This window comes from Coregonus lavaretus, assembly GCF_964263955.1.
Source record: "Coregonus lavaretus genome assembly, chromosome: 5".
Classification (NCBI taxonomy): Eukaryota; Metazoa; Chordata; class Actinopteri; order Salmoniformes; family Salmonidae; genus Coregonus; species Coregonus lavaretus.
This window is the reverse complement of record NC_139992.1, coordinates 44,225,862-44,250,613: the sequence shown is the minus strand read 5'-3', so window position 1 is coordinate 44,250,613 and position 24,752 is coordinate 44,225,862. Positions and strand designations below refer to the sequence as shown.

Sequence of the window (24,752 nt, the reverse complement as noted above, 5' to 3'; positions counted from 1 at the left end):
TGACTTCAGTAAGGTGCTCCTTCCATTCTACTTCAACTCTCACCACCGTTGCACTTCATTTTCCCAGATCAGTGAGATCTTCTGATTTGATGTCTTGAGCAGGCTGTCCAGTTAGTGCTAGGGTTTTAGGTTAAAACCATGAAAACATTTTTTTAAAGACTTCTTCAGGTTTAAAGAGGCTTGAAATGTGTACTCTGGTCACCCTGATTTTGTGTCAAGGCTGGGGCAGATCTGCTTGGCAACCCCTCCACCGCCCCTTCTACGCCACCAATGCAAGTGTCTGTAGACAGAGTCAAAAACCGATGCGGTGTACCGTGCAAACAGTGTGGTCCACTTCAGCATCTGCACGAACCAGTTCACAGAGCGACTCACAAAGGTCACAAACACTGTGGTGTAGTGTGCAAGCAGGAGGAGGCTTCGTGCAAGTTGTCTTCCATTGTTGATGATCAGATTGACCCGTGGGTCATGCCCCGGCCCCATCCTAATAAATTCAATTGTGTGGTTTCAAATGAAAAAGGATAAGAAGGTTAATCGTGGTATAAAAATACAAAAACATTATCTGGCAAAAAAAGAGAGAGATTGTTCTGGCGCATGTTGCACATTTTTTGTTTTTTTAATGTCCATGTCCCTAAGATGGTCTCTAGAAGAAAATGGTAAACAGTCGGAATTTACAGACGCCCCCTTACTGTTGCGCAATCATCCACTGGCCAATCGCTGTTCTGCAAGTTTTGTTTCCGGTATGTTTGGTGATGTGGCTATGCACAGAAATCCAGCAGAGGAGATTTATCAAATAAAAAGCAGAAACTGGTATCTGAGAAGCACTCATACAGGTTAGTCCTTCGTTCTTTCAACTATCAGCACACCATTACCAGAGTTGCAGTTTAGAACAGCTGCCACGCGCTCCAAAAAAACCAGGCACGGCGATATATTTATCCTATTATTCTTGTTAGCCAGCTAGCTAGCTGCTTGTCTACGTGCACTGAAAAGCTAACTCGTCGTTCGCTTTCTCTCTGAGATTGTCTACTGTGCTGTTTTTATGCATGCACAACCAATACAGCATCATAATTCCGATGTATGTATATACATCAAATACTCTTACTATGGTTGGAGACAGCACTGTCACATTGTTCAGAAAGTAATCCATCCATCTCTCCCCTTAATCTTTGCCGTTCAGGAGCTAGTGGGCAAAACGAAGTGACGCAGCCGCAGTCGAATGGCCCTATTGTTCGGCAGTGTTCGGTTCTGTCCGGTGACACTCGAACCTCGAGGCCCTCTGCACGAACTATCTGGGTCACAAAACAATAACAATAATGCCCTTAAATGTATGTTGCCACAGGTATATTATTGACACAAAGGATGATTGACTGCAGTGGCGGTCGGTGCCGTTTAAGATGAGGGAGGAGGATTATTTGATGAGCATGGCCTTATTTCTATTACAGCATATTGGATGACTGTCATTCATATTCCGTTCACCCAGCTCAATGTAACGTCGCTAGGTTTAGGCTACTACATGATACTCTAATTTTCCCTGTACCCATCATGAGGTTGCTACAACTGAGCCTATGAATTAAAGTAGAGCATTTTGAATAATCAAGGTGACAGACAGTGACACATTCAATACCGCCTTGCACACGCTTGCCTGCATCTAGCTGATCTAGGGAGTAATCATTAGTCCAACAGGTGCAAATGTTAATTTCTATTGGACAAATTCAGGTATTATTAACCCCCATTCATTACGTTTGCTTCCGTATAAGAACCAGTGGGACCGGTGGCAATAAATTAATGAAACCAAAAGCTTACCTTGACTTGGAAGAGTTCCAGTGTTTGATAGCCAGCTAGCTAACATAGCATCTCTCTCTGTTTGAGCCGGGTGTTTGAGTATGCTAAACTATCTAAGTAAGTGAAAGTTAAAAAAAAGAAACATACAACCAAATATAAAACATACAACCAAATATTATCTTGCGCACGCTCTCTCTCTCTCTCGCTTTTCCTTAATTTTGGAAGAAATTAATTTGTTCAAAACTGTTAAACTATTGTCTTTCTCTCTTTGAGTCAACTACTTACCACATTGTATACACTGCAGTGCTAGCTAGCTGTAGCTTATGCTTTCAGTGCTAGATTCATTCTCTGATCTTTTGATTGCGTGGACATGTCAGTTCATGCTGCAAGAGCTCTGATAGGTTGGAGGACGTCCTCTGGAAGTTGTCATAATTACTGTGTAAGTCTATGGAAGGGGTTGAGAACCATGAGCCTCCTAGGTTTTGTATGGAAGTCAAGGAAGACAGAAGCTAGCTGTCCTCTGGCTACACCATGGTGCTAACATACAGAGTGCTGCTGAGGCTACTGTAGACCTACATTGCAAAACAGTGTGTTTTAATCAATTATTTGGTGACGTGAATATATTTAGTATAGTTTTATTTTAAACTTTTTAATGTTTCACTATAAAAAAAAAAAAATGAAATTCACTGAGGAGAATGTTCCTCCCCTTCCTCCTCTGAGGAGCCTCCACTGATTGACTGTCCAGGAACCCTCATTCTATAATCTAAATTGTTCTCTTCCACTGCACTTATTTCCATTGATTATTTGAGTCAATCTATGTTTTTGTCTTAAAATAAATTATATACACAAAAATGTGAATCATAACAAAACAGGGAAACTAACATTGTAAATGCATCATAATGCAAACTCCATAGAGATTTTTTTGGCTCGGTTTCTGTATAATCACTTTGTGACAACTGCTGATGTAAAAAGGGCTTTATAAATAATGATTGATGCCCTCCGACGAACCATCAAACAGGCAAAGAGTCAATACAGGGCTAAGATTGAATCGTACTACACTGGCTCTGACGCTCGTCGGATGTGGCAGGGCTTGAAAACTATTACAGACTACAAAGGGAAGCACAGCCGCGAGCTGCCCAGTGACACAAGCCTACCAGACGAGCTAAACCACTTCTATGCTCGCTTCGAGGCAAGCAACACTGAAGCATGCATAATAATAATAATAATATGCCATTTAGCAGACGCTTTTATCCAAAGCGACTTACAGTCATGCGTGCATACATTTTTTGTGTATGGGTGGTCCCGGGGATCGAACCCACTACCTTGGCGTTACAAGCGCCGTGCTCTACCAGCTGAGCTACAGAGGACCACGCATGAGAGCACCAGCTGTTCCGGATGACTATGTGATCACGCTCTCCGTAGCCGATGTGAGTAAGACTTTTAAGCAGGTCAACATTCACAAGGCCGCAGGGCCAGACGGATTACCAGGACGTGTACTCCGAGCATGTGCTGACCAACTGGCAAGTGTCTTCACTGACATTTTCAACATGTCCCTGACTGAGTCTGTAATACCAACATGTTTCAAGCAGACCACCATAGTCCCCGTGCCCAAGGACTCTAAGATAACCTGCCTAAATGACTACCGACCCGTAGCACTGACGTCTGTAGCCATGAAGTGCTTTGAAAGGCTGGTCATGGCTCACATCAACAGCATTATCCCAGAAACCCTAGACCCACTCCAATTTGCATACCGCCCCAACAGATCCACAGATGATGCAATCTCTATTGCACTCCACACTGCCCTTTCCCACCTGGACAAGAGGAACACCTACGTGAGAATGCTATTCATTGACTACAGCTCAGCATTCAACACCATAGTGCCCTCTAAGCTCATCACTAAGCTAAGGATCCTGGGACTAAACACCTCCCTCTGCAACTGGATCCTGGACTTCCTGACGGGCCGCCCCCAGGTGGTAAGGGTAGGTAACAACACATCTGCCACACAGATCCTCAACACGGGGGCCCCTCAGGGGTGCGTGCTCAGTCCCCTCCTGTACTCTCTGTTCACCCATGACTGCATGGCCAGGTACGACTCCAACACCATCATTAAGTTTGCCGACGACACAACAGTGGTAGGCCTGATCACCGACAACGATGAGACAGCCTATAGGGAGGAGGTCAGAGACCTGGCCGTGTGGTGCCAGGACAACAACCTCTCCCTCAACGTGACCAAGACAAAGGAGATGATTGTGGACTACAGGAAAAAAAAAGAGGACTGAGCACGCCCCCATTCTCATCGACGGGGCTGTAGTGGAACAGGTTGAGAGCTTCAAGTTCCTTGGTGTCCACATCACCAACGAACTATCATGGTCCAAACACACCAAGACAGTCGTGAAGAGGGCACGACAAAGCCTATTCCCCCTCAGAAAACTGAAAAGATTTGGCATGGGTCCTCAGATCCTCAAAACGTTCTACAGCTGCACCATCGAGAGCATCCTGACTGGTTGCATCACCGCCTGGTATGGCAACTGCTCGGCCTCTGACCGCAAGGCACTACAGAGGGTAGTGCGTACGGCCCAGTACATCACTGGGGCCAAGCTTCCTGCCATCCAGGACCTCTATACCAGGCGGTGTCAGAGGAAGGCCCTCAAAATTGTCAAAGACTCCAGCCACCCTAGTCATAGACTGTTCTCCCTGCTACCGCACGGCAAGCGGTACTGGAGTGCCAAGTCTAGGTCCAAAAGACTTCTCAACAGCTTCTACCCCCAAGCCATAAGACTCATGAACAGCTAATCATGGCTACCCAGACTATTTGCACTGCCCCCCCACCCCATCCTTTTTACGCTGCTGCTACTCTGTTAATTATTTATGCATAGTCACTTTAACTCTACCCACATGTACATATTACTTCAACTATCTCAACTAGCCGGTGCCCCCGCACATTGACTCTGCACCGGTACCCCCCTGTATATATAGCCTCCATACTGTTATTTTATTTTACTTCTGCTCTTTTTTTCTCAACACTTTTTTTGTTGTTGTTTTATTTTTACTTTTAAAATAAATGCACTGTTGGTTAAGGGCTGTAAGTATTGATTTGATTGATTCAGATAGAACCCTCAATGTCCAAACTCTAGAATCTTGGGCATCTCTCAAAAATCTCATATCTAACATGTCAAAGCAAGGTGAAACTACCATGTTAGGACATGGGTTTACTTTGATTATGGATCTTGCATGGGAAGAAACACTGCATGGAATATTCACCATTTAAAAACTTTTGATAAGCTTATCATTTATTTTGTTGTGGCATCTATGGACTCAGAAGAAATGAAAACCCCAAAATATATTGGGAAAGTTTAGGTAGGACCTCTTGAAGGACTTTTTGGGTAGGATATATTTTGAAGCCTACTGACCATGACCCAGGTCCCACCTGTCCAGATAAAGGCCTAATATCTCTGTGTCTTGTACCACCAGTTTCGGCTACATGTTCAGCCGGCTGTCCCAGGGCTTTACCAACGTCCTGCAGGAGCTCTCTGGGGACGAGCCCCCCGATGGAGCCCCTCAGGTAATAGAGCCTCCCTCAACCCCTCACAAGCTTACATAACATGGCACATGTTTTGTGTCCTGGGCCAATATTTATAAATTGTCTCAGAGTAGTAGTGCTGAACTAGGATTAGGTCCTTTCTGTCCATAATAATCAATCCATTGTGATCTAAAAGGCAAAACTGATCCTAGATCAGCACTCTAACACATGGTTTCCCAAACTCGGTCCTGGGGCCCCACCTGGCTGCATGTTTTGGTTTTTGCTCTAGCACTACACAGCTGATTCAAATAACCAACTCATCATCAAGCTTTGATTATTTGAATCAGCTGTGTAGTGCTAGGGTAAAAACCAAAACATGCACCCAGGGGCGGCCCCAGGACCGAGTTTGGGGAACCCTGCTCTAACGGATCACCTTTGGAGGCCTTAATGTTCTCCAAGTCGGTATATTTTTATCCACTTCTCTTCTCTGTGGCCCTGGTGCAGGATATGTTGGTCCCCCAGCTCCCCCCAGGAGATGCCCCCGGGGCCCCTGAGGAGTCTGGGCCTGGGGTTGAGGAGGAGCCCCTGGAGAGGCTGGCCCATCTGGAGCAGCTGACGGTGCATCTCAAGGAGGTGGTCAGAGATAAGGACAGCCAGCTGGCCACCTTCGAAACGCAGCTCAAGGTGAGGCCTGGGTACGGGTGGGTGTGTGTGCCTTTGGTTTTGTGGGCCTGCATGTGTTGCTTTGACTTTGTATGTGTGTGTGTGTGTGAGACATGAGTGCAGTGGTTTTATATGAATGTGCCCTCAATGCATAGCTTAGATTTTTTTTCTGTCCTGTGTGAGTTGGGTTCATGAAATATTCATATTTGATGCACTACTTGTCAAATAAAGATTGTGGTCAGAAATATACTGAGATTATGCTGTTGTTGCTGGAACGTGAGTTTCAATGCTGTGTTTGTTGGTGTTTACAGAGCGAAAGGGAGACAGCGGATGCCCGCTTCAATAAACTGAAGCTGCAGGCCAAAGCCAAGATGGCTGCTCTGACCAAACAAATTGCTGACCTCAAGGGGGAGGAGGGAGCAACAGTAAGTCCTTTAGCTGAGTTCAAATTATTCCACATTCAATAAGCATGGTTCTGATGTGTATTGTAGCTGTTATGTATAGAGTCAAATGATGTAGATTTTTTACAGGCAGGTTGGTCTTTGCTAGGCTGTTTTGTCTCATCAATAACATTTTGAAATCCTTGTGTCTATTTCTTAAAGAGCTCTCCAGACAGCTCCTTCACCAGCTCAGCTCCTGCTGTGGAGGAGGAACTCCAGGAGCTGAGGAGCAAGCTCCGTGATGTAGAGACCTCGGCTAAGAACCTTGAGGAGCGCCTCCAGATGTCCGAACAGGCCCTGTGTGAAAAGGAAGCCGCACACATGGAGCAGGTGCCAATTTTGTTGTTACTCTAACCATTTTCAATGATTGCATTGTATAGAAAAGGGGCCCTTTAGCTGACTGCAGAGATGTGTCATGCTTTTAGGTTTGTGTGCTCCAGGCGGTTGTCTGTGAAAAGGACGAACGTTTCCAGGAGCAGATCCAGAAGCATGAGGACGAGCTGCTGAGGGTCACAGTGCAGAGGCAGAACGACACTGAGCTGGTACAAACTTCATTCTCTGACTCACTTTAGTACAATCATTCATACAGGCCAGGTCCTATACACTGTTTTTAGCCTGTACCCAAGCCCTTAGTGTGTGTCTTGCTAGGCTCTACGTGCAGCCCAGCGGCGTTGTGAGGAGCAGGAGGAGGCCATGCGGTCACGCTCCCAGGTACTGGAGATGCTGCAGGGGGAGCTGAACAATGCTGACCAGCAGAAACAGGTACAGACACGCTCTACTGTGCTGGTCAGTTTATAGCCATAGTGGGAATGGTGTTTTCACAATGAAGGTCCCACAGAGAGTACTGTATAACATTATTCGCCAAGTTACTAGAGTGACAGCAGAGTGACACTGACTCTGAGTCTGTTTGGTGATGTGGTATGTTTGGTGATTGACAAATTGCATGTTACATAAGGGCTGAGGGGCAAATGCATTTCTCATCTAAATGGAAAGTCACTGCTTGACTGACACAGCCAAGCAGTTCTCGTTGTAGACCCTACCGTCCCCGTCCTTCATCTGTCTTCATTCTCTCTCTCTTGCTCTCCCTCTCTCTGCAGATACTCACGGCTCAGTTCCGCCAGATGGAGCAGGAGCTGGCTGAGGCTGGCAGGCTGAGGGAGGAGGAGAGGCAGCAGTGGGCTGGGTGGTCCAGCCAGGCCGAGGCAGAGCTGGTGGCCCTCCGAGCTAACCTGGAAGCCTCCGAGCGGGACAGAGCAGCCCAGCTAACCAACCTGGAGGCCTCAGAGCGAGATGGAGCAGCTCAGCTAGCCAGTCTGGAGGCTTCAGAGAAAGACAGAGCAGCCCAGATTGAGGAGCTAACAGTGAAACTGGAGTGGGCCACTAGAGAGCGGGAGGAGGTGACCAACAGAGAAGTAGCCAGGTTGGAGAAGGAGCTTGCTGCCTTAAGAGAGGAGCATGGAGAGGGGCAAAGGGCAGGAGAGGCCCTGGCTGAGTTGTTGACAGGCCTGCGCTCTCTGGCTGGAGAGGGGGCCGAGGAGGAGACCGACCCGGCCCTGTGCCTGGGTACCCTGCAGGCCCGGCTGGAGAGGCTGAGGGTGGAGCAGAGGGAGAGCGAGGAACGCTGTGTCCAGGTCACCCACACCATGGAGACTCTGCAAGGTAAGAAAACCAAATACACAATCAAGCAAGTTTCTTTGTTATGTTTTTAAATCTAAGGCATTCATGGTACCCTAACAAGCGACTTGCTTACAGCGTATTTAATAATTGTGTTGTTTTTCTTTCAGAACAACTGGATAAGAGCACCGCAGAAGGTGAAGAGGCAGTTGCCAGGATACAACAGCTGGAGCAGCAGATTGGAATGGTGAGCAGTCAGACGCACTAAATGAAGTTAGGGGATTGTTACGACTACTAAATTAATTAAGGTAGCATATGTTGCAAGCTTGTTTTGAATCGTGTAATAACCTGAAAATAAACATCAAAATGTACTCTTGGAGAAATAGCTCGTATGGTTTATTATCTGTGAACCCCAAATGACCATATTCTTCAGTCTGTTGTACCGATTGCTAGATTCTCTGTTTGTCTATTTCTGTCATTTGACCAAATGGTGGACTTATTCACACTAAGAGGACATTAAATCAGCAGAATAAGCTGCAGTACTATGGGCTCATTTTAACCTGTGTAAAAGACAGAGCTGTGGCTCTATTACAAGGCTCGTTATTTGAAAAGCTATGCAATGCCAAAAAAACAATGAACAATGAACCAAGACTTCTGCTAATATATGGCATCTATTTATGTCAAATGTTTGCACACAAACAGTGAAATTACAGTGCCTTCAGAAAGTATTCATACCACTTGACATATTCCACATTTTGTTACAGCCTGAAAGTCGAAATTGATTAAATAGATGTTTCTCTCTCACCCATCTACACACAATACCCGATAATGACAAAGTGAAAACATGTTTTTAGAAATGTTAGTAAATTTATTGAAAATTTGATACAGAAATATCTAATTTGGACAAGTATTCACACCCCTGAGTCAATACAGTTAGAATCACCTTTGGCAGCGATTACAGCAATGAGGCTTTGTGGGTAGCGATTACAGCAATTAGGCTTTGTGGGTAAGTCTCCAAGAGCTTTGCACACATGGATTGTACAATATTTGCACATTATTTTATTTTTTTATTCTTCAAGCTCTGTCAAGTTGGTTGTTGATTATTGCTAGATAGCCATTTTCAAGTCTTGCCATAGATTTTCAAGACGATGTAAGTCTGTAACTAGGCCACTTAGGAACATTCAATGTCGTCTAGGTGAGCAACTCTAGTGTACAAAACATTAACAACACCTTCCTAATATTGATGCATACAACACCTTCCTAATAGGGATGCTGGCCAATGTTGACTCCAATGCTTCTCACAGTTGTGTCAAGTTGGCTGGATGTCCTTTGGGTGGTGGACCATTCTTGATACACGGGAAACTGTTGACACAACCAGCAGCGTTGCAGTTCTTGACACAAACCGGTGCGCCTGGCACCTACTACCATACCGCATTCAAAGGCACTTAAATATTTTGTCTTGCCAATTCACCCTCTGAATGGCACACATACACAATCCATGTCTCACTTGTCTCAAGGCTTTAAAATCCTTCTTTAACCTGTCTCCTCCTTCAACTACAGTAATTGAAGTGGATTTAACAAGTGACATCAATAAGGGATCATAGCTTTCACTTGGATTCACCTGGTCAGTCTATGTCATGGAAAGCGCAGATGTTCTTAATGTTTTATACATTCAGTGTATATTTGGCATTGTGTTTTAGGTTATTGTCCTGCTGAAAGGTGAATAATAATAATATGCCATTTAGCAGACGCTTTTATCCAAAGCGACTTACAGTCATGTGTGCATACATTTTTACGTATGGGTGGTCCCGGGGATCGAACCCACTACCCTGGCGTTACAAGCGCCATACTCTACCAATTGAGCTACAGAGGACCACAATCCTCCCAGTGTCTGTTGGAAAGCAGACTGAACCAGGTTTTCCTCTAGGATTTTGCCTGTGCTTAGCTCTATTCCATTTATTTTTATCCTAAAAAACTCCCCAGTCCTTGCTGATGACAAGCATACCCATAAGATGATGCAGCTACCACCATGTTTGTAATTAATAACATCACCATGCTCAAAGGGATATTCAATGTCTGCTTTTACATTTTTTACCCATCTTCCAAAAGGTTCCCTTCTTTGCAAGGCATTGGAAAAGCTCCCTGGTCTTTGTAATTGAGTCTGTGTTTGAATTTCAATACTTGACTGAGGGGTAATTGTATGTGTGGGGTACAGAGATGAGGTAATCATTCGAAAATCCTGTTAAACACTATTATTGCACACAGAGTGAGTCCATGATAACTTATTATGTGACTTGTTAAGCACATTTTTACTCCTGAACTTATTTAGGCTTGCCATAACAAAGGGGTTGAATACTTATTGACTCAAGACATTTCAGCTCTTCATTTGTAATTAATTAGAAACATTTCTAAAAACATAATTCCACTTTGACATTATGGGGTATTGTGTGTAGGCCAGTGACACAACATTTCAATTTAATCCATTTTAAATTCAGGCTGTAACACAACAAAATGTGGAAAAAGTCAAGGGGTGTGAATACTTTCTGAAGGCAAATGTTGACTGTGCGGAGTCACAATAGAAAGCAACAAACCCTCTAGACGTTTGTGCTGTATGTGTTTACAGTCTGATACAATATGATCTATTAGTGTACTGTTATTTCGCTGTGCTGTGAGGACTGCCCAGTCAGCACATTGAGTGTCACACATGCTTATTCATGTGGGGAAGTCTCACTGGTCTCTGCCCTGACTACTGGGGCAGGTCAGTCGGCAACGATCTATCTCAGAGGGGACAGCCTGAGGGACAGAGACAGTTGTTGGGGTTAATAATGCTGAGGCAGAATGTCCTCCTGTCGTTTGGGTCAAGGAAATGCTAATCGCCTCTCCACTGATCCTCTGTTATGACTGCAGCCCTGGGCTGACCTTCACACACTGGGCCATCATAACTACAGTGTAACTATTGTGTAACTACATTACAGCTGTGTGAAACTGTTAATTCACTTAATTTTGAATGTAGTCCCACTTCAATGGGATTTATGAGTTATTAAGTCATAAAGTTTACACCCTCTGTGTGTTCAGAAATAACTCAGGCGTTTGCCTTGCTCTCCTAGGCTGCTAGTGAGTCATTGGTCCAGTATGTGACTGACCCATCTGTGGAAAAAGTGTCTGATGCTGAAAAAGGTAAGGAGACCTATTTTTTGTGTGTATTTTTATTTTTTGAATCTGAAAGCCAACCACCAGGACTTTGACCAGTCATACATCCTGCTAGCAGCGCACACACCCTCTATTGATGTTTGCATAGGCTTGGACACTGTGTGCTGTCACAGGCCCCGCTGACAACAGAGTCCGGCATAGTGACGCAGATGCGGTTACAGGCCTTACCCATTTTACACAGTCTGTGACTAAACCTAAAAGACTGGTGGTTTAGTAGACAGAGTATGTCAACAGTATTGACGGTATGTCAACAGTGTTGACGGTGTGTCAACAGTATGTCAATAATCATCTAAATTGTTGAATTGTTAACATTTAAAGTAAAAAGATTAAAGAATCTATAATATATAGTCCTAGTCATGAACTACTGGGAGGTGCCACTTGTAGACCTATTAAATTAGAATAATAGGAGAGATAAGTGGTAGGAGCTAATTTTAGGAAGCTTTATTTAAGTTCCTGCACGGGTTACATGAAACATCTGTTTTGTTTTGGCATTTCAGCTATGATCAATTAATTGTGTATTGTGAGATAATTAGGCTGACTATTCATTTGAATCTTTATTGATTTCCCCAGCCCAAGTATTGGCTCTGGAGCAGCAGCTATTGGAGAAAGACAATGAATTGGCTGCCCTGCGAGACCGTCTTGCACTGGCTGAAGAGCAGGGCTCCAGTGATGCATTAAAGGTATGCGCTGATCAGATTCTAAACCAGAGTGAGGACACCGCCATGGCCCCCTGTGACAGTCCTAAAGTGCTGCCAGACCTCCTAGAAGACACGCAAGAGGGGGGCACCACCCTGGTGGCAGAGGATAGCTCAATCCTGTCAGTCTCCGCTGATAACGAGAGCAGTCCGGAGCTCATTGAACCCCAGTCTGACTCTCCCGGAGAATCTAAGGGGGCCTCCTCTGATGAGATGGTCACTAGCAGTGACTCCGAGGTGGCCCACAGCAGCTGGACCCTCCTAGAGGCTGTGAACCAAGATGAAGGTCAGCAGTCGCCTCCCATACTGCAGGACTTTGGCCAGCTCCAGCTGCAATCCTGGGAAGAGAACAGCTCTGAGCAGGAAACATCCACAGTCCAGGTGGAGTCCTCATCGGTCATCATCCGTGAGACTGTGCAGGTGCACCTCAGCCAGCAGGAGGCGACCCTCTTTGACTCTGACTCTGCCCCTGGACAGGTGTTTGCCCAGGCCCTGGCAGATGATCTGCAGAACAGGTACAGTGAGCTCATGGCTGAGCTCCAGAGACTGAGAGAGGCTGCCTTAGAGTCACAGGAGAGAACCCAAGGCCTGGAGGAAGAGATTCGGTCCCTGGCAGCTGCCAAGGATGAGGCAGAGTCCCGGGCCCAGAGATATGAGGAAGAGCTCCAGTCAGCCAGGTCAGAGATGGACACGGTGGCCAAGCACAGTGGCTCTGAGTTGGAAAGGCAGAGCATGGAGATTCATCTCCTGGAGGAGCAGCTGGCCAGCCTGCAGACAGAAGGCCGCTCCAAAGAGCAGAAGATCCAGGCCCTGCAGGCAGACCTGGGCGAGGCTCAGCACTCTCTCTCTGAGCAGGAGGGCCAGGCCAGGATGCTGAGCGCCCAGCTGGAAGAAGGGGAGATCACCTCCTCTGAGCTGGAGCAGAAGCTCCAAGACATGGAGGCCAGCCTGCTGGAGTTCTCCCAGGCTAGGGACATGGCCAAAGCTGTACTGTCTGAGAGGGACACTGAGATTAACGAGCTGCAACTGCGCATCACCCAGAAAGAGCAGGAGATGATGGAGCTGAGCAACGGCATGTCTGCCAAACTGCTCCAGGCAGGTGAGGAGAAGTTCCTGATGAGCACTGAGGTCAAGAAACTGAAGGAGCAGATAATTGAGCTTGAGAAAGCTGGAGAAAAGGAGAAGGCGACAGGGGAGAGTCATGTAGAGGATGGTGATGAGCTCACTAGTTTGCGAAAGGACAAAGAGGATCTGACAACCCAAGTGGCCACCATTAAAAAGAGGTTGCATGCAGCCCTGGTGCAGCGCAAAGAGCTGATGACAAAAGTTGCGGGGTTTGAGAAAGAGGCAGATCAAAGGAAAGGACAAGTAGGGACAGCAACGGAGGAAGCCCCTGCAAGTGTACCAGCTTTAGAAAAAGACAGAAAACAAGAGGTTATGGCAATTGAGACTACTCTCGAAGAGTTCAGGCAAGCCTTGAGGTCCAAAGAAGAGGCCGTGGAGGTTTTGGAACAGAAAATCAGCCAGCAGGATCAGGTTCTGCAAGAGACACTTGAAATGAACAGAAGGCTGAGTGAGGGAGCTGAGCAGACTCCAGAGGCAGACACCTCAGCTGAAATCACTGGGTTGCAGTCCCAGGTGGCCTCACTGGAGTCAGATTGCGAAACACTGCAAAAGAAACTCCAGGAGGCCCAGGACTCTCGCAAAGACACCATCCGCAAGGCCAAAGAAAAGGACAGGCACCACCGTGAACAGCTAAAGCAGCAAAAGGAAGAGTACAACGGGCTGTTGGAGCATTTGGAGGAGCAGACCGGTGAGCGAGATGGGCTGTTGACTAAACTGAGAGAGCTCGAGGAACTGCAGGCACAGAAAGAGGTGAGCACAGTGAAGAGGGTACATACAGAGCTGGAGACCAACACTGCAGCGGAGAAGATGGAGAAGCCAGCTGCAGGAGATTGGGTCCAGGAAGACTGGGTGGACTTTGCCGCACCTGAGAATGAAGCACAACAACAACAAGGTGATAAACCCATTCCCAGTGCTGAGGAACCCTCTCAGCTACTTTCAGCTGTCATTGAGGCCTCATTACAAGCTCTGAAAGAAGAGGTCCAGGCTGAGAAGGCATCGCGTACAGAGTTGGAGGGCCAACTGCAGGAGAGCCAGGCTAGCCTGTCACTCAGGGAAAGTGAGCTCCTAGAGCTGGGCAAAGAGCAACAGGCCCTGAGAGAGAAGGAGAGACAGATTGAACATGTCTATGAGGAGTTGGAGGCTCTGAGGGAGAAGTGTCTCCAGGCTCAGACCTATGCAGAAGCTGTGAAAGCAGAGTTTGAGGCTGCTGTCAAGGGAACTGCCTCAGACTCTGCTGAGTCCACCATTGCCATCCTGCAGACAGAGGTGGAGGAATTCAAGCAGTTCCTGAGCAACAAGAATGATGAGATCATGGAGCTTAGCCAGCAGCTGGGTGAGCAAAGCTCCCTCCTTCAGTCCATGCAAGAGACAGTGTCTGAGAAAGACCAGTCGATCGCCTCTCTGCAGGAAGGCCTGAGAGCAGAGCAAGAAAAGAGCCAGAGACTGGAGGCTGAGGTCCTCCAGAGGCAGGAGGAAGAGAAAGGCAGCGAGGCCAAGATCCTGCAGCTTCAGCAGAAGCTCAAGGCCGCCCTTATCTCCCGCAAAGAGGCCCTCAAAGAGAACAAAAGCCAGAAAGAGGAGTTGGCCTCCACTGAGAAAGTCATCACTGAACTGCAGCAGAAGATGGAGGCTAGAGAAGTCGAGCTGGAGAAGCTGAGAGCAGAAAGAGAGAGGCTGATAGAGGAGGTTGATAGGACCTTGGTGGAGAACCAGAGCCTTGGCGGGTCCTGCGAGAGCCTCAAGCTGGCCATGGAGGGTATGCTGACAGAGAAAGACTTCTGTAAAAGAGAGGCCGAGTCTGCCAAAGAGGAGGCTGCCCGGGCATGCAGAGAATGGGAGGAGAAGGTGCAGGGGATGAAGGATGAGTATGAGACTCTGCTGAAGTCCTATGAGAACGTGAGTGATGAGGCAGAGCGTGTGAGGCGTGTGCTGGAAGCTGCTAGGCAGGAGAGGAAGGAGCTTGTTGCTAGAGCCAGGACCCATGAGACAGCCAGGCAGGAGGCTGAACGGCAGAAAGAAGTGGCCCAGAAAGAGGTGGACACTGTGAAAGACAAGATGAGGAAGTTTGCCAAGACCAAGCAGCAGAAAATAATGGATTTAGAGGAGGAGAATGAGAGACTCCGAGAGATGGAGGAAAATAAAGGAATAAGAAGGGAGGACAAGGCGCTCAAAGGAGAACTTGAAAGACTCAAAGAGGAGCTTGAGGCTCTGAAAGCTGATTTGAATGCCACTACGGCACAGAGGGACTCTTTAGAACAGCAGGCTGTTGAGTTGAGGGCACAACTAGCCCAAGAGCTAGAGAAAGGGGACAGATTAGCTCCAGATAAAACCCCCAGCTCTGATGATGTAGTGGAGGAGACTATTGTTGCCCAGCAGTCTAGTACAGTCATGCCTGAAACTACCCAAGAGCCAGTTAAGAGCCAGCCTCAGGACATAGAGCCACATAGTCAGTCTCAGGACATAGAGCCACATAGTCAGGCCATGGAGTCTGAGATGGCTGCACCTGAAACGCCCTCTTTTGAGGAGACGCTGAAGACCGAAACAACTGAAAGGACACAGGTCCTAATTGAGGAGAAATTGAGCAAAATGGAGGCAGCCCTACAGTCAGAGAGGGAACTGAGGCAAGAGCGCGAGACTGAACTCACTGCTGAGCTGGCCTCTCTGGAGCAGCGCCTTCAGGAGAGTAGAGAGAAGGAACAGACCCAGAGGGAGGAGCCAGTGAAGACGGACATGTCTGAAAGTGAACAGGCCGTAATTGAGGAAAAACTGAGGGAAATGGAGGCAGCCCAACAGTCAGAGAGGGAACAGTGGCAAGAGCGTGAGGCTGAACTCAACGCTGGACTAGCCTCTCTGGAGCAGCGCCTTCAGGAGAGTAAAGAGAAGGAACAGAGCCTGATGGAGGAGAGCTCTAAAAGGGAAGCCCAGCTCAAGGAGCTCCACAGCAGCCTGGAGGTAGAGAAGGACGACCTAGAGGAGCGTCTGATGAACCAGCTGGCCCAGCTGAATGGCAGCATCGCCGGCTACCAGCAGGATGCGGCAGACAGCCGGGAGCGCCTTGCAGAGCTGCAGCGGGAGGTGGAGAGACTGGAGAGGGAGCGGGCCGAACTGGAAGCCCTGGCCGAGAGCGAGAAGGACCGGGCCGCCAGGCTGGAGGAGGACAAGAGGCAGGCCCAGAGAGAGAGGGCCGAGGCAGAGGCCGAGTCAGGGAAGCAGAGAGAGCTGGAGCAGCAGCTGAAGTCTGCCCAGAGGGTGAAAGAGGGCAGCCAGAGCCGGGCAAAGCAGCTGGAGGAGCTGCTGAGAGAGAAGCAGCTGGAGGTGCGCCAGATGCAGAAGGACTGCATCCAGTACCAGGAAAGGATCAGTGAGATGGCCAGGGAGGGAAAGGCTCTGCAACTGGGCAGCAACGAGGTCCACAAAGAGCTGGGGCAAGCCTATCTGGAGAGGACCAAAGTCACAGACGCTTTGAAGAAGACTGAGGCTGAGCTATCTAGCTGCAAAGCCCAGCTGGTTGAGGCCCAGACAGAGGCCATCCAGGTCCAAGTTCAGAAGAGAGCCTGTGAGCAGACCGCTCTACAGAGAGAGGCTGAGTTGAAAGCAGAGGCAGAGCAGAGTCTGGACTCTGTGAGGTTCAGGCTGGGAGCCGAGCTGAAGCAGATTGAGCTGAGATTGGAGGAGTCTTACCGGGAGAGGGAGAGAGAGGAGGATGCCACCCGGGAGGCAAGAGAGCTGGCTGACACCGCTGAGAGACAGGCCCAGCAGATGCAGGCCCGCCTGGATGAGTCTCTGGCCCGACTGGCTGCCTTCTCGCGCTGTATGTCCTCCCTGCAGGACGACAGGGACCGCGTGCTGGATGAGACCCGGCAGTGGGAGAGTCGCTTCAACAGCACCCTCCAGGGGAAGGAGGCCGAGGTGCGGGAGGGAGAGACCCGGTCCAGAGATCTGGCTGAACAGCTGCAGAAAGAGACCGCTCGGAGAGAAGAGCTACAGCTTACAGTGGACAGGTAAAAATGGCTACTGTTCCTGACAAAGTTTATTACATTTTGTATCATTATTTTAATTAAATTGCCCCAATTTCCTGCTAGGTTTGTGATACACTATACTGCGTTATGTAATGTTTTTTAAAATAATTTGTTTGTCCAGACTGCAGAAAGCAGACGAGCAGTGGCAGCTGAAATGGGAGCAGGAAGAGAAGACGCTCCGTGAGAACCAGGCTGCCCTGGAGCAGGAGAGGGGGGAGCTTCAGAAGTCCCTAGCCCAGACCGAGACCTCCCTGGCTGAGGCTCGCGCCCAGCTGGCCTCCCTGGAGAGCGAGGCGGAGGGGCTCCGCCACAGAGCCCAAGCCCTGGAAGAGGCAGTTGGGAAGCTGCAGGGAGAGACCAACGAGGCCAGGTCCCAGCTGAAGGAGAGGGAAGCAGAGGAGAGGAGGCTGGGCCTGAGCGTGGAACAACTGGAGACAGACCTGCGCTCCTCCAAGACCCTGACAGAGACCCTGCAGACAGATCTGAGTGAGAAGGAAAGGAGAGAGGTGGAGCTGCTGGGGGAGAAGGAGCAAGCCGTGACACAGGTATTCATCACTATTGTTTTCTCTCTGCTTTATGTCATGTTTTGTGATCACAATGAATAGTTACTCATTTTAATGCATACGGTGTCAAATTCTACATTTATTCAGAATAGGGTGTCAAAATTCCCTACAGATTCTTTGTGACTTTACCATTTTGATTGAGCTATCAAGTTGTTTTACCAGCTTGAAAACGTTTAAACCCATTCCCCTACATCCTCTTGACTGTTTACATGCTTGCTCCCCCCAGGCTGCAGAGGAGGCCAGGAGGGAGGCTGACGCCAGGGCCCAGGAGGCTGAGAAGGAGCTGGAGGAGAGGAGAGAGGAGATGCGGGGTCTGGAGGACCGGCTGCGAAAGGCAGAGGAGGAGAGGAGCCACAGCAAAGCCAGGCTGGACGCCTTCACCAAGGCCATGGGCTCTTTACAGGACGACAGAGACCGAGTACTCGGCATGTACAAACAGCTGGAGGAGAAACATCTGCAGGTAAAAGAACAATGATAACACTTATGGATAGAGTAATCCTCATTTAAAGGGATTCTAATTCAAGAGCTTTTTCATGTGTACAGAGGCATAAATGGCAGGTCAACAAGAGATTCTGAATGGATTCTCCTACACTTAATGTAAACTGGTAGTATATGTTCCATGTTTATTTATGTACACATGTCATCGAAACTGAATGTAGCGATAAGAGTGATATTATTAGTGTGATAGTATTCTAGAATGTCTTCCTCATGCCCCAGTTGTATAACCCATCCCTCTACATAATGTGTCTGTGTTGTCCCAGGTGATGATGGAAAAGGACGCTCTGATCCAGGAGGCTGCTACGGAGAATAACAGTCTGAAGGAGGAGCTGCGCTCCCTATTGGTCCAGAGGGATGACCTCCACGCAGAGAAGGCCAAGCTATCTGCCCAGCTTCACGGCTACAGGGACGACCTTACCCAGGTCCTCACCATGAAGGAGTCCCAGCACAAGCAGCTGTTGTCCGGCCAACTGGAGCGCATCGCTACCTTGGAGAAGGAGAGAGAAGAGCTAGGGGCTAAGATCAAGAGCCTGGAGGGAGGGGAGGCTTTCGTTCAGGCGGTGGAGAGGGAGACCCTCAGCCAGGCTGGTGATAGTGGAAACAGGCAGGTTAGAGATGCTCCCGGGGTGGAGGTAGAGAAGCTGAGGGAGCAGCTGCAGGCTGCCAGGGCCCAGGTGGAGAGCCTGGAGGAGAGCCTTGCCAAGGAAAGAGAGGAACAGGAGGCTCGGCAGAAGGAGCTGAAAGAACTGCGTTGGGAGGGAGGGGTGACGCGCACAGAGTCGGAGACAGCGGCTGAGAGGGTGGCCGAGCTGGCCCGGGACCTACTGACCATGGAGCAGAGGCTGCTGGAGGAGAGGGAGGTGGCCGGCCAGCTCCAGGCCCAGAACCAGGCATTTGGCCAGGCCATGGCGTCGCTGCAGGGCAGTAGGGACCAGGCCCTCAGCCAGGCCCAGGAGCTCAGCCTCAGACTGGAGGAGATGAGCAGGGTAGGGGGCCAGCAGACACCCACCACGGGCCCTGGAGGATCCACTGCGGAGGTGTGGGGACTGAAGAACGCCCTGTCAGCCCTGCAGAACGACAGGGAGAGACTGGTAATCAACCAGAGTTATCTCCATTTTACACAAAGTATTCCATAAAAGCACTACTAACACAACCAAAAATGGTAGTCACATTATAGCTTACCTGCACATAGTGTTTTCATATACCAGTATCCACAGTAACACAAGCTTTGTTTCTCCCTGTCCTGTAGTTGGAACAGCTGCAGCGGCAGCACTCAGAGCTCACTCGACTGGGAGGAGGAGAGCTGTCTAGACTCAGCCAGGAGCTAGAGGAGGAGAGGAGGAGGGCTGAGGAGATGGTGCACAGGATGAGGGAACTAGACAACCTGAGACAGAGGGAGAAGCAGGAACTAGAAATGCTCAGGTGAGACATACTTCATACACAAACAGTCACCATCATCAAAATTACACAGAGCTGCTTATGTTATTTACAATGTATATGAGTGTGTATGCATTGGCTACATAGGTATATCTGTCTGTGGCTTCCTCTCTGAGTGTGTGTTTTCTCTCTCTAGGCTGGAGCAGGTTGACTGGCAGGCCCAGGCAGAGCTCCTGAAGCAGCAGACCCTGGCCACCCTCTCAGACCGTGACCAGCAGGTGCGCCAGCTCGGTGCCATGTTGGAGGAGGCCCAAACCACCAGGCCCAAACCACTGGAGGAACACTACCAGAGAGAGGTGAGGAGGAGGACACCTCTAAATCTGCAACTGATAACTACTGTACTTGGACCAGGGATTAGTGAGATGGCCGATGTAATCTACTTTTTTATTTTATTTAACCTTTATTTAACTAGGCAAGTCAGTTAAGAACAAATTCTTATTTATAATGACGGCCTACCCTGGCCTAATCCGGATTATTATTTTTGTACTCAGGCACCTCTTGGGGCAGACCTGTCATCTAAAGTAGGGGTCCTTCAATCAGAGAGTGGCCCGCTGAATGATCTTCAGCTGCGAGAGCAGCAGATTACAGAGCTCAGTAACAAGGTATAGAGACCACAGACTGTTCCTCCTTCCTGTCACCCACAGCCTCTTGTCCATGTCTAACAACCCTACCTACAATCATTCTGTTTTACTGCTACGCTATCTCACAACTCACTGATCACCCTCTCTGACTTACAATACTAAATTACATGGTTGGATGAAAGATACTGAATTGCATGATTATGGATTGGATGATTACGTATTTCATATGTGTCTCCCTCTGGCTCTTTCCTCTTCATTTCATTTCCCTTGCATGCCCCTTTTCCATTTTCTTTCATCATTTCTTCTCTGCTTTTTGTTCGTTCTTTTGGTTTGGTGTGTGTGTGTGTGTGTACAGTCTGCTGAGCCCCTTGCTGTCCCTCCCTCCCCTCAGCTCTCGCAGGTGTTTGAGGAGAATCGCCACCTCTCCTCCCAGTTCCAAGGCAGTTCGCAGAGGCTGGACGAGGCAGAGAGCCGCTGCACTGCCCTCCAGAGGCAGCTCCAGGAACTGCACGAAGACAAGCGCAAGGTCAGCAGGCCCTTGGATATCACTCTGCTCTGACTCATGCACTGTCCCTAGTTGATACATACTGAACATATGTTTTTAAAGATAATGTTTGCAATACGGCAAAGAGGAACTAGATTTACACATTGACATCTCTGGAGGGATTTAAGACTCTACTATAGTGATTACTACTATGTTTAGAAATGTTGACTATTTCTTGTGGCCCCAAGGGGACAGGGGAAGTGGACAGTGCCCCCGGAGCTCCTCAGCAGCACAGTGGCCCTTCAGAGAGCGAGAGCCTCAGGGCTGACTTCAAGGAGCTCCAGCGCAGGTACCAGTTCTCAACCCCACGACACCGCCCTTTAAAAACACACAACCATACAGTACACACACACATTCTGTCTACCAATGACCAAACCAACATGCAAGCACACAAAACATGAACAATAACAAACAGAACAGACACAATAAACACATTCAACACCACACAGCCCCAGCCCATGATTACGCAAGCTTATATGTCCGACATGCTAATGTTTCCTTTCTTTATGTCTGTCAGACTGGATGAGGAGCTGCAGTATAGGATGGTTGTGGAGGAGCAGCTAATGGCCGCCCAGGACCGCCTCAAACTGTAAGGGAGTCATCCTCTGCCTTCCCCTACAGCACTACACTCACTGACACAGTGTGATTCTAATGAGGAATGAGCATGTCAGCTCACTGCTGTGACTCTGTCAGGTTCTATAGAGATACTCTGCTCTGAGATTTGTAGAGGTACTGTATTGATAATGGGATTATTGGCCTCAAGGAATTATTTGGCATATTTGTGTTGGAACTTGTCTGAGTGCTTTCTTGTGTGTGTCAGATAGTATTTACTCAGTATCTCTCTCCTCACTCATCTGCTGTAGGATCAACCAGGGTGAATGGCAGTCGGCCCACGAAGGGCAGTTCTCTGCTTCTGAGACAGCTGTCCTCATTGAGCCACCAGGAGGGTCTGTCACCCAAGTAAGTACCAACCAACACCCTGTATTTATTTACACAGGATACATTAATAAAGAGGAAATCACCATTGCCATGTAAGAATAGTGTCTTACTACTACTGTTACTGTTACTACTACTGCCTCCTGTAACTGTCTATACTTCTCTTTCGCTCTCTCCCCCTCTCTCTCCCCCTCTCTCTCTCTCTCTCTCTCTCTCCGTCTCTCTCTCTGTCTCTCTCTCTCTCTCTCTCTCTCTCTCCGTCTCTCCGTCTCTCTCGCTCTCTCTCCGTCTCTCTCTCTGTCTCTGTCTCTCTCCCTCGCTCTCTCCCTCCGTCTCTCTCTCTGTCTCTCTCTCTCTCCGTCTCTCTCCGTCTCTCTCTCTCCGTCTCTCTCGCTCTCTCTCTCTCTCTCTGTCTCTCTCTCCGTCTCTCTCGCTCTCTCTCCGTCTCTCTCTCTGTCTCTGTCTCTCTCTCTCTCTCTCTCTCTCTCTCTCTCCCTCGCTCTCTCCCTCCGTCTCTCTCTCTGTCTCTCTCTCTCTCCGTCTCTCTCCGTCTCTCTCTCTCCGTCTCTCTCGCTCTCTCCCCCTCTCTCTCCGTCTCTCTCGCTCTCTCCCTCCGTCTCTCCCTCCGTCTCTCCCTCCGTCTCTCTCTCTCTCTCTCTCTCTCTCTCCGTCTCTCTCCGTCTCTCTCTCTCCATCTCTCTCGCTCTCTCTCTCTCTCTCTCTGTCTCTCTCTCCGTCTCTCCGTCTCTCTCGCTCTCTCTCCGTCTCTCTCTCTGTCTCCCTCGCTCTCTCCCTCCGTCTCTCTCTCTGTCTCTCTCTCTCTCCGTCTCTCTCCGTCTCTCTCTCTCCGTCTCTCTCGCTCTCTCCCCCTCTCTCTCCGTCTCTCTCGCTCTCTCCCTCCGTCTCTCCCTCCGCCTCTCCCTCCGTCTCTCTCTCTCTCTCTCTCGCTCTCTCTCTCTCTCTCTCTCTCTCTGTCTCTCTCTCCGTCTCTCCGTCTCTCTCGCTCTCTCTCCGTCTCTCTCTCTCTCTCCCTCGCTCTCTCCCTCCGTCTCTCTCTCTGTCTCTCTCTCTCTCCGTCTCTCTCCGTCTCTCTCTCTCCGTCTCTCTCGCTCTCTCCCCCTCTCTCTCCGTCTCTCTCGCTCTCTCCCTCCGTCTCTCCCTCCGCCTCTCCCTCCGTCTCTCTCTCTCTCTCTCTCGCTCTCTCTCTCTCTCTCTGTCTCTCCGTCTCTCCGTCTCTCTCGCTTTCTCCCCCTCTCTCCCCCCCCCTCTCTCGCACTCTCCCCCTCTCTCTCTCTGTCTCTCTCCCCCTCTCTCTCTCCCCCTCTCTCTCGCTCTGTCTCTCTCGCTCTCTCCCCCTCTCTCTCTCCGTCTCTCTCTCTGTCTCTCTCTCTCTCCCCCTCTCTCGCTCTCTCCCCCTCTCTCTCTCTCTGTCTCTCTCCCCCTCTCTCTCTCTCCCCCTCTCTCTCGCTCCGTCTCTCTCGCTCTCTCCCCCTCTCTCTCTCCGTCTCTCTCTCTGTCTCTCTCTCTCTCTTCCTCTCTTCCCCCCATCAGATTCGGAGCAGCAGTGGGCCAGGCCTGATGAGAATGCTGCGCGTGGCCTTCTGCTCTCGCCAGCGCACACCCCTGCTGGTGTCCCTCTACCTGCTCACCGTGCACGTGCTACTACTGCTCTGCCTGGGGGGTTACGTCTAGGACCCCCCCACCCCTTAGAGACTGAGAGAGGAGAGAGATGGAGAGATAACGGACATGTGACACAGGCCCACCCACCCCCTCTCCAAGACCGATATCATATTACTGTTACATCCAATACTGTAGAATAGGAGAAGACTCGTCACACACACACACACACCATGCACTTTTGATACAACACAACAACAAAAAACAGAAATGTGTCTTAGCCTATTAGCCAAAGTGAATCATTTTTTTATATACCGGGAGTCAAAAACACCTACTGCCATCATTGATTTGATTCAATATTTAATATGTTACGGTTAGCGTACATGATCAGTCAAATGTTATTGTAGAGGAAATGAGAAGTAGTAGTGCGCTACCTCAGAACTGGTGTTTATTTGACTTCTATAAAGGGAAATTGATATTATGCAGCTTTAAATGTACCTGGGGGAACTAACATGAAATTACACTATACAGTCGATTCACACCGTGTTTAGTTTTTCAGGCAGTTTATGTTAATGGTGTTTAGGTGCCTTTAAATTAGGAGAAAAAAGGGTCACTTTATGTCTGGATGGCCTGAGGGTTAGGGTCTGTGGATCTGTTCATATCGCTCCCTCTTACTCTCCTGTGTTCTCATGTACAATGGACACCAACTGAAAGGTGTAAAACCCGCTATGACTACATTCCCACCACAATCTATTTATTTTATTTTTTGCTTCCATGTTTTTCCTCTTTCATTTTCTCTTTTATTAAAGAGAGAGCACTAGCATTGGCATATTTGAATCCTGTAGTATTTGTATGTTCAGTATGTATGTACTGGATGTGGGTTATCCAATCAGTTCCCCCAATTTATGCCATTGTTGCACAGATGAGGGTTTTATTCTATGGATTTTATGGCAGATTCATTTGCCATTCTGGTGTAATGTTGTCCATTCCAGATGAAATCGTGTTGGTATTTTTTCTGTGACACTACATATAATGTCCATCACATCTGGATTCCTATAATTTAGCATTATTTATTGCTTATGCATTCAAACCGGATAATCTACTACAATATATGGTCAACACAATACTGCTAGGAAAAATGACTACTCAACAACCTATTCTGGTTTTCTGTTGTCCCACTTCACATCTTGTAACTCACTTTTCATCTGTTAACTTCTATTGTAAATGACCTTTTACTGTGCTGTATAGATTGAATTGTGATGATTGATAATGATAGGTGTTTTACCGCACAGCCCACTGAGAGGTATAGGGCTAGATTTGTACCAGTTATTTTAAAAGGGGAAAAGTTAGAACATAATAGGTGAAAAGATAAGACAAATATTGGGAATTACACATGATTTATGACCTTATGAAAATAACTGGTGCAAAGTAAATCGGGTCCGAAGTGTCAAATCTCTGTATGATCGGTGTTGGTTACTCTTGGGCTATTTTTTAAATGAAATATATTGGGA

The 24,752-nt window shown here is 48.4% G+C and overlaps 1 protein-coding gene across 1 annotated transcript; it reads left to right on the top strand.

The window, feature by feature from the left end:
- The first annotated feature begins 739 nt into the window (after window positions 1-739).
- LOC311130018 (uncharacterized protein) lies at window positions 740-24,751 on the top strand. The gene is made up of 22 exons (XM_084162620.1): window positions 740-830; window positions 5,251-5,341; window positions 5,804-5,983; window positions 6,274-6,387; window positions 6,565-6,732; window positions 6,828-6,944; window positions 7,051-7,164; window positions 7,500-8,061; window positions 8,187-8,263; window positions 11,124-11,193; window positions 11,797-17,047; window positions 17,187-17,610; window positions 17,855-18,088; window positions 18,390-19,217; window positions 19,376-19,548; window positions 19,700-19,859; window positions 20,055-20,165; window positions 20,536-20,670; window positions 20,877-20,977; window positions 21,206-21,277; window positions 21,552-21,648; window positions 23,176-24,751. The coding sequence occupies exons 2-22, from the start codon at window positions 5,261-5,263 to the stop codon at window positions 23,314-23,316; spliced, it is 9,210 nt and encodes a 3,069-aa protein (XP_084018746.1). The 5' UTR covers window positions 740-830; window positions 5,251-5,260; the 3' UTR covers window positions 23,317-24,751.
- Window position 24,752: the final 1 nt, after the last annotated feature.